Genomic DNA, 9,314 nt, shown 5'->3' with positions numbered 1-9,314 from the left:
AGGACCCTACCCAGGCCCTCCCAGCGTGGGGATGGAGATGGCTTTGGGCGTAGGAAGGATACTGGGGAGAGGGCTCCCCTTTCCTGGCTCTCGGTCCTCTCCAGGGGGGCAGGAATTAAAGTGGGGGTGGGGAGGGGAATCCAGAGCCTCCAGTGGGTCACGGATCCCAGATTCCGCCTGTCAGGAGGCTCTGCAGGGCGGCCAGTGTTCCTCCCAGGCTCCCCACCCCCCTGCTCCGCGGGCCGGACATCCCTGGCCAGAGAGGGCCCTTCAGGGGAGGGGGGGGTGGGGGCAGCAGGGAGTGGGGACGCCGCCCGGGCCTGCGCAGGGCGCCGAAGGAAGGGGCGGGGGGGGTCTCCTGCCCTGCAGAGGAGGGGAGCGAAAGCTGTCTCCAGGGGTGGGGGTGGGGGGGCTCCCGCGGCGGGATGGGAGATTCCAGAGCGCCCTCCGGGGCTAACGTTGGCAAACTCGGGGGAAAGTGTTGCAGAGTTGGAGGAGAGCCGGGCCAAGCTGGGCGCGGAGGAGGGATGGCCCGGCCGGCCGGCTAGGGAGGGGACGGCGGCAGGGAGCGCACCCACCTCTCCGCGCTGCAGCTGGAGGAAGCTGTTGAGATAGCTGGAGTTGAGGGGCGAGCCCAGCTGCTCGGGGCTGCCCTTGCCGTAGCCCAGCTCCGGGTGGGAGGCGCCGGCCGGCTCGGGCCGGAAGGCGTCGAAGGCGCTCGCCTGGTGCGTGTCCTGCAGGGACAGGTAGACCCAGTTGAGCAGCTGGGCCGGCTGGTAGACCGAAGCGGCGCTGGTGTCGATGGCTGACAGCAGGCTCATCTTGCTCGCCCCCCTACGCCTCGGCCGCCGCCGCCGTCGGCTCCCGCTCGCGCGCCCCCTCCACCGCTCCGCCCCGGGCCCGCTGCCCCCGCTGCGCTCTAGTGAGGGGCGGGGAGGGGGGGGCCCGATCCCGCGCCTAGCCCGCCAGCCCCCCCCAGCGCCGCCGCCGCCGCCGCCGCCGCTCGCCCCCGGCTAGTCCAGCAGCCCTGCAGCTCCTGCCTCCCTGCAGCCCGGCCGGCCCCGGCTAGGCGGCCGCGGAGCCCGGAGTGGGGGAAGAAGTTCCACAGGAAACTTTTTCTCCCCGCCCCCTCCTCTTCTCTCCGCCCCAGCGGCCGATCCGCTATCTGTCTTATTTCTGACCCCTTCGACAGCCTGGAGCTGGGCTGCAAAGGGCCAGGCGGAGTCACGGAGCGTCCCCTTCCCGCCCCGGCCCCCTAACTTTCTCCCATTCCTATTGGTCAGCTCTTTGACCAGGGATGACAAGAGGGCGGGGAGAGGTGGGCTGGGGGGAGTCTAGAAGGCGGGGCCTGTTATCTGCATATGTATCAAGCACTGGACCAATCAAAGTCCGACTTCTCCCCTTCAGTTAGTCTGGACTCTCTTAGGATGTGAACACTGTCCTGCAAAGATCTCAATTTGAATCGTACGGATTTGCCTTTGCTTGCCTTGCCGTTTTTCTTTTCCTATCTCTTTTCCTTTCCTTTCCTTTTTCCTTCCTCTTTCTTTCTTCATCTTCTTCTTCTTCTTCTTCTTCTTCTTCTTCTTCTTCTTCTTCTTCTTCTTCTTTTCTTCTTCTTCTTCTTCTTCTTCTTCTTCTTCTTCTTCTTCTTCTTCTTCTTCTTCTTTCTTCTTCTTCTTCTTCTTCTTTTCTTCTTTCTTCTTCTTCTTCTTCTCTTTTCTTCTTTCTTCTTCTTCTCTTCTTCTTCTTCTTCTTCTCTCTTTTCTTTTCTTCTTCTTCTTCTTTTCTTCTTCTTCTTCTTCTTCTTCTTCTTCTTCTTCTTCTTCTTCTTCTTCTTCTTCTTCTTCTTCTTCTTTTCTTCTTCTTCTTCTTCTTCTTCCTTCTTTTCTTCCTTTCTTCTTCTTCTCTTTTCTTCTTCTTCTTTTCTTCTTCTTCTTTTCTTCTCTCTTCTTTTCTCTTCTTCTTCTTCTTCTTCTTTTCTTCTTCTTTCTTCTTCTTCTTCTTCTTTTCTTCTTCTTTTCTTCTTCTTCTTCTTCTTCTTCTTCTTTTCTTCTTCTTCTTCTTCTTCTTCTTTTCTTCTTCTTCTTCTTCTTCTCTTTTCTTCTCTTTCTTCTTCTTCTTCTTCTCTCTTCTTTTCTTCCTTTCTTCTTCTTCTTCTTTTCTTCTTCTTCATTTCTTCTTCTTCTTCTTCCTTCTTCCTCCTCCTTCACTTCCTCCTCCTCTTCCTCTTCCTTTTCCCTTCTTCTTTTTCTCCCTTCCTCCTTTATGTCTGTTTGTCTCTCTCTCTTTCCTCTTCCCTTTTTCATTCTTATTCTCTGTCTCTCTTTTCCTCTCTCCCCCTCTCCCCTTTCCCTATCTTTTACACTCTCATGTTTTTTCTTCTTCAAATTAGTATCATTTGTGAGTCTTATCTTCTTAATTTCTTCCATCTGGAAATTCAGGATGGATACATACTTTTCAAAATGAAATTCTGGAAAATTTCAAATTTTGAGGGGATTCAGACTCCAGAGTTGAAGTTCCATAATCATCCAGTAATCAGCTCTATTTCTTGGCCCCAAGAATAGTCTCCTTGCTCTCTCTCCTTCTTTTCTTTATACTAATCTTTTTCTCTTGTTTTTGTCTCATAATTTATTTCTCTTCCCCCTTTTTTCATTTCTTCTCTTCTTGCTCTTTTTCTTTCTCTTCTGCATTCTTTTTTCCTTTGCTTAACTTGGGATTTCTTCCCATTGTCTTCATTTTTTGCTGTTCATTTACTTCTTCTCCTTTCTCTTTTCCCTCTATTTTCATTCTCTCCTTCCTTCTTCCTGTTTTTATTTCTCTTATCTCTTACCTTCCCTTCTTCTTTCTTCACACTAAGTCTTGGCTGAAGATTTTGAAATTTTTCTCCTTGGTCAAAAACCAAAACCTTAGAGTCCAGTTAGAAATTATGTCCAGTGGGGCAGCTAGGTGGAGCAGTGGATAGAGCACCAGTCCTGAATTCAGGAGGACCAGAGTTCAAATCTGGTCCTGGTCTCAGACACTTAACACTCCCTAGCTGTGTGACCCTGGGCAAGTCACTTAACTATACAGCCTCAGGGGAAAAAAAAAGTCAAATGAGAAATTATGTCCAGGGCCTAGCTCTTTGTGTCCAAAGAGAATGGATCTTGCAGAGAACAGAAGGAAGGCAGGGAAAAAATTCACCTTCTTTTCTAGGATGATCGGAATTTCTCTGTTTCTGTAGTTCCAATGGCCACCTGTCCCTAGGTGACTTGATTGGGTCAGATGATCTCTAAAGTCCCCTACAGCTTTAAATCTATGAATCTACAAACCTATGAACTCTCCAAAGTCCACCTCTTGCCCTGACTTCTCCCTTTCACTTTGGTTCTGTTTGCTGTCCTCTGTACACTATCCTGCTTCCATGCCTACTTAAAGGTCATTGTCCCCACCCTCTTGAATTCTATGGCTTCTGCCCCTTTCTATCTATGTGGTTTATAACTTTCAAAACCCACCTCTTCCAAGAAGACTTCCTCATCCATCCATCCTGCCTACCTAAACTCTCCTCTACTGTTTCCCTGAGATATTTAATTGCCCTCTGTTAATTTGAGTCTTTGTTTCTATATTGTTTTCTCTCTAAAGTTGGATATCCCTGAAGGAAAGAATATTTTTCCCTCAGTTTGTTAACTCTGCTTAGTGCAAATCATACACACTATGCAACTATATGTACAACTCCTGATTCTGTACTGACTAGTACAAGATCCATAAACATTATTGATTGACAGTCCTGCCTAGAGGTAAAGGAGTGTACACTTTCCAGGCTGAAGCCTCTTACATTTATCATGTGGACTCTGGGACTCTGTAATCAGAGAGGCCTGGCTCAATACTTTAAAAGGAGAGAAGTCACCTACCAGCCTCAGTGACCATCATATAACCTTACTTAATGTTTCATCATCATTAAGTACAGCACTGAGGGGACCATGTATCTAATTCAACTTAAATATATTAATTGAGGACCCATCATATACACACTGAGCTCTGTGCTAGACATAGAAGAAACAGAAAATATTTACCCTCAAGAAGTTTTCTAATTGGGGAGATGACTGACATGAAACAGAAAATAATGATAGCCTGCCACCAATCCATCAATTGTCTAGCCAGCAAATATTTTTTGATTGTATGTTATCTGAGTAGCTACTATGTCTTGGTTTTCTTGATAGTGTTTGTATAAAAAATGAATATTGCTTTATGATGAAGATTTAGATTTTTGTTTCATTTTTATTGATATTTTTTATTTTTATATAACTTTCATTTCTAATTATACTCCTTCCTGTTCCCTATCCACCAAGTTATCACTTGTAACAAAACTATTAAAAGTTTTAAAAGTAAAACAGCTCAGTAAAACCAACCAACAGCTCAAACTTGTCTGACAGTATTTGCAGTATTCTAAATCCTTAGTCTTCTACGTCTGCAAGGAATGGACAGAGTCCTTAAATAAAAGAGTTTCCCCAATTCTTTCTCAGGGACAATTATAGGTATATCACATTCAGTTTCTGGATTTCATTATTTTTCTCATTTAGATGGTTATCATCATTACATAAATTGTTTTCCTGGTTCTGGCTACTTTGTTCTGTATCAGTTCACATATGTTTTCTTATGTATCTCTGAATGCTTCATATTACAGAGCAGTAATATTCCATAATATATATTTATAACAATCAGTATGAACTATTCTATGATGTCATTATTTTGTTTCCAGTTCTTTGCTGCTTTAAGGAGAGATACGATGAATATTTTGGTGTGTATAGGGTCTTTCTGTCTTTACCCTCCTTGTATTAGATGTCTAGTGATGGGATCTCAGGAGCTCTGGATTCTATTCTATAAAAGGAAAACTTGGATTGCATCATCTTTAAAGTCCTATCTCCTGACTATGTCATGGAATCACGACATGATTTTTGACAACTTGCCAAGCTTCTTTCCCAAGTGGAAAACATAATGCTTTTATAAACAGGTCTTCTTCAAAGGAAAAAGATTAAATCATGGATGTGAAACTCAAATTCCAAAATCTTGCTTCCCTGAACAGCATGAGGGGTCTCAGGATCATCTCCATGTTACCAAAATGAAGACATCTCTTGTGGAAGCAGACAAATATAAAATTCTATTATTAGGACAGATTAGAAAATCTTGCTTTGTCCTTTTGATAATCTACTTAAAGGCAAGAGTTTATGAATGAGACAAATGAAGAAAAATTGTTAAACTGTACACAACTATGGATGATAAATATTGTTGTTTATCCTTTGTTCAAAAAGAAGACTCTGATATCAGGGGAGTAATTTCATGACATGAAAGTGAATTGGATTTAAATGAAGGAGGGATAGATCTTTCTTGTGCAACAAGATAACTATATAAATATGTATCCCGACTCTATTGAATTTAACATATATTTTAACATATTTAACATGTATGGGTCCCTACTTGTCATCTAGGGGAGGGAATAGAGGGAAGGAGGGGAAAAGTTGAAACAGAAGTTTTTGCAAGGGTCAATGATGAAAAATTACCCATGCATATGTTTTGTATATAAAAAGCTATAATAAAAAAGGAAAAAAAAATGGAGGGATATGCAAGGTTACCTGTCTCACTTTCTCTTCCAGAGCCATCTGGGTCGAGTGGCCAGATATAGATCTGAAAGACTGGACATAGCCTTGGATGAAGTTGGCATTTTTAAGGTCAGGTCTTTAACAAGTCTTTAACAGTCTGATTTGAGGCCATAGCCATTCAGCAATTAAGGCTGGGTAGCAATGGAGGCAAACAATGTGTTTTTTCACCTAGTCAAAAAAACTATAAATAAATGAATAAATCTGGGAAAGACCCAATTTACTTTGATGATAAATAAAAGATAGAAGACAGGGTATCCAAACACATGATGAAAATAGATTGGTGGAGGTAGATAGTCTTAGTACCCAGGTAACTAGAAAGGAAATATGGTAGCACAAAATAAACCTCTACCTGAAATCATACAACTCCTAAGAGAGAACCAAAAAGTAAGGCTCATGGCCCTTCAGCTCATCTAGGACAAGGATATAGTAGAAGAAGCACAGGATTGAAGGTCAGATGATTTCAATTCTAGTACCAGCTTCTATAACTCTGGCAAAACCATTCCTAGCCCTTGGCCTCTTAGAAATCTGTTGATCAAGGAGATGTTAGCTCAATCTCTGCAATCTCTGCACTCTCTAGGACTTATCCTCCTCACACTACAGGCAGAGCTGAGTCTTGCCTTTTATGGAGCTCTCCCCCCAGCTCTTCAGGTTCATCATATGTAAATTCTCCCCCTCCTTTCAATTTCACATCCACTTTTGTTTTAAAAAAGAGAGAGGGAGAGAAAGAATGAGCTAAGCATTTTATTTATAACTTCTTAGGCACTGGGTGACTATCTCAGAGGTGCTGTAGTTTCTTATGAAGTTTTAGAAGCTACTAGGTCACTTAGGGGCCAGTCTGAGGCTTATGAACATGCAAGCCTAACTTCCTGGTGAGGGGATCATGATAATTGCTCATGTGTATGATAATTTATTTCCCCCATCTTACAAGACCCAAAAAAACAAAATCACTTACCAGTTGTCACATATATCAACTCAAGTCTAGGGTTTTTCCAACTAAACCACATTATCACTATTAATAATAAGCATTTATTAATCACCTACTGTGTTCCAACCATTATAATAAACACACAATGTTCTAATTCCACTAGCCCCTATTCTTCCTGGATTATATTAAAATCAAGGGTGTTTTCAAGTGTGGACAAATTCAAAGAGCCGGATAATGAAAAAAAGATCTGAGGGTTTTAGTGGACTGCAAATTCAATTATATATAAAAGTTAATGTGATTTTAAGCTATATTCATAAAAAGTATATTTTCCAGAGTGCCAGAGGTGAGAGACTCATACTCTGTATTGTTTAAAACAAACCTGGAAGATTATGATCATTTGTATATACCACAAGTTAGAAAGAAACTGAATGTGTCAAGAAGAGTTACTAGAGATGATACAAATTGAGGATCAGTTAAAGGAACTGGGGGAGTGTTTCAGCTGAAAAGAGAAGACTTAGAAGGGGGAGATGTGATATCTATCTTTGAATATTTGAAAAAATCTTCCTTGGAAGATGATGGCTTTGTTCTTAGACAGATCACCTCTTTGGGGTTCAATTTCCTCACCTATCAAATGAAGGACTTGAACCACACAATCTTTTTGAGATCTTTTCAATTCTTATACAATTATTCCCTTCCAGAATGAGCTAAAAACTTTCTACTAAAAATTGAATAACCTGCCTCAAGAAGAAGGAAGCTCTAAATAATGAGATCTGCTAATTATGCAGCAGGCTAACTATGTGTTGGAGATACTGTAGTGAAAACTTCCACTTCAATACAAATAGTTTTAAATGACCCTTGTGTCTCTGTTGATTCTGAAACTAGATAATTTTGATGATCTAGTTCTATTGATAACTAGTCAAAGATAAATAATGGAATTCAAGAACATTGGGACTAGAAGAGACCTTGGAGATCATCCAAATTCACTGTATAGCAGAGGAAACTGAAGCTTACAACACGGGAAAGAGTTGATGCTAAAGGTGTATTTAGAACTGATCTAAATCCCAATCCTAGTCCCTGGGACCTTTTAATGAATTTCTAGCTTAATATGGCAGGCACCTGGACGGCTCAGTGGATAGACCTGGAGTCAGGAAGATACTAAATTTGGCCTCAGACAGATACTTACTATTTCATTGATCCTAGACAAGTCACTTCACCTTGTTCACCTCAGTTTCCTCACCTGTAAAAGGAAAATGGGGAACTGCTTTGGTATTTCTGTAAGAAAACCCCAAAAGGGTCACAAAAAGTCATACATGACTGAAACAATTGAACAACAACTACCTGGTGGAGTAGAAAGAGATTTAGAGCCAGATGATATTGGCTCCAAATTAAATTCTTGTACTTGAATCTTGGTTCTTCTGCTTACTACTTGTCTGATCTTAAGCAAGTCTCTTATTTTCCCTGAAGCTCAGTTTCCTCATCTGTAAAAATGAAGGGGATAGACTAAACCCATATTTCTAAGGCCCTTTCAGCTCTAAATTAAATAGTCCTCTGCCATGCCATGTTAATGAATTTCATGTCTCAGATTCCTTCTCTACCAAATATGGAAAACAATCCCTGCCCTGACTGCTTAAAGTTACATAGAATCATTGCTGTAGAGCTGATGGAACTTTAGAGACCCCATAAGTTTAACTTTCTCACTTTACATTTGAGGAAACTGAGGCCCAGGAAAGTTCCATCATTTCCCAAAGTCAAACAGGGAATAACTTTTTCCTGGGTGTCTGTGATGTAGACAAGAAAGCATTTTGCTGAGCACAAAGCCTACACTGCATTATTAAGTCCTAGAGCAAGGAAGTTGGCTTTGATTGTAAGAATAGTCCCTGTGTAATGCCCTTATTGTGAATGTTGATTTCTTTCTCCTAATGCTCTGGGCTATTTTACAGATAAGGAAGCTGAGATATGAGGTGACTGCTAAGCTAGAACTGGGCAGAATATTAGAGACAGAATGGAAAGGATGGTCCTAACTTCTTCTCATCCAGACATTGAAAGACTTGTATATGTCTGAAGCTTTTCCCTGTTGCTTAGAAAATGATGTCAAGTTAACAGCATTTCCCCCCCTTTTTCCAAGTCTTTACTCTTGATAAAGCAGAGAAAAACAGGTCTCTTGATAACATTTAGCCTGATAGTACTTCCTGATGGTTTCCAGGGAGCTCCTTCATAGAGGAGGTCTGTGTGCCTCTGATATTACTACTATTGTTCCCTGGTTCCACAAAACTGGCACCAGGGGTGTTCCTTGGGGAACAGATACAAGGAGGGAAGGGGGAAGGTCTTGCTGAGGCAAGTCTTTTCTTTTGTCTTTTCTCCTCCTTGGTATATTCTAATCCAATAGGGAAAACTAACCTGAACATGAGATGGGAAATTCTATTTCCATAGGAAAATAATTCATGTTCATCATGTTACAGTCCTCCCCACATTCCCCTTCTCTTTTCAGGAGAGAAAAAAATTTCAAAATTCTAACCCTATTAGATATAAGAAGGGAATGTGTTCTTCCCTAGTATAAATCCCTGACCTTAAGTTCACATGGACTGAGTTCAGGGACAAAGAGGGGGAAGGTTTACCTCCTAAAGTCATATCTCTTTGAACTGATGCAATAGAAAGAGTACAAGTTCTCAAGACACATGTTCAAGTTCATTCTCCAACATCTCCCACCTGTCTGATTTTGGGCAATTCCTACCTGTGTCTCAATTTCCTCATCCATAAAA

At 42.0% G+C, this 9,314-nt stretch overlaps 1 protein-coding gene across 2 annotated transcripts in view; it reads right to left on the bottom strand.

Moving 5' to 3' along the window:
• The window catches only part of ZCCHC24 (zinc finger CCHC-type containing 24), a 124,666-nt gene extending 123,552 nt beyond the window's left edge, over positions 1–1,114 (bottom strand). Inside the window, exons 1-2 of one of the 2 annotated variants that reach the window (XM_074296714.1) lie at positions 1,004–1,114; positions 579–861 (exon numbers count right to left, since the gene is read on the bottom strand). In XM_074296714.1, the coding sequence (XP_074152815.1) occupies positions 579–821 (243 nt within the window). In that variant the 5' untranslated portion in view covers positions 822–861; positions 1,004–1,114. Of the gene's footprint in view, positions 1–578; positions 954–1,003 lie in introns of those variants that run through there. The other variant, XM_074296715.1, reaches the window with a different exon arrangement.
• Between the last annotated feature and the right edge of the window lie 8,200 nt (positions 1,115–9,314).

Source organism: Sminthopsis crassicaudata, chromosome 2 (assembly GCF_048593235.1).
Source record: "Sminthopsis crassicaudata isolate SCR6 chromosome 2, ASM4859323v1, whole genome shotgun sequence".
Classification (NCBI taxonomy): Eukaryota; Metazoa; Chordata; class Mammalia; order Dasyuromorphia; family Dasyuridae; genus Sminthopsis; species Sminthopsis crassicaudata.
The sequence above is the reverse complement of the archived record's forward strand: the minus strand, read 5'-3'. Positions and strand labels throughout refer to the sequence as shown.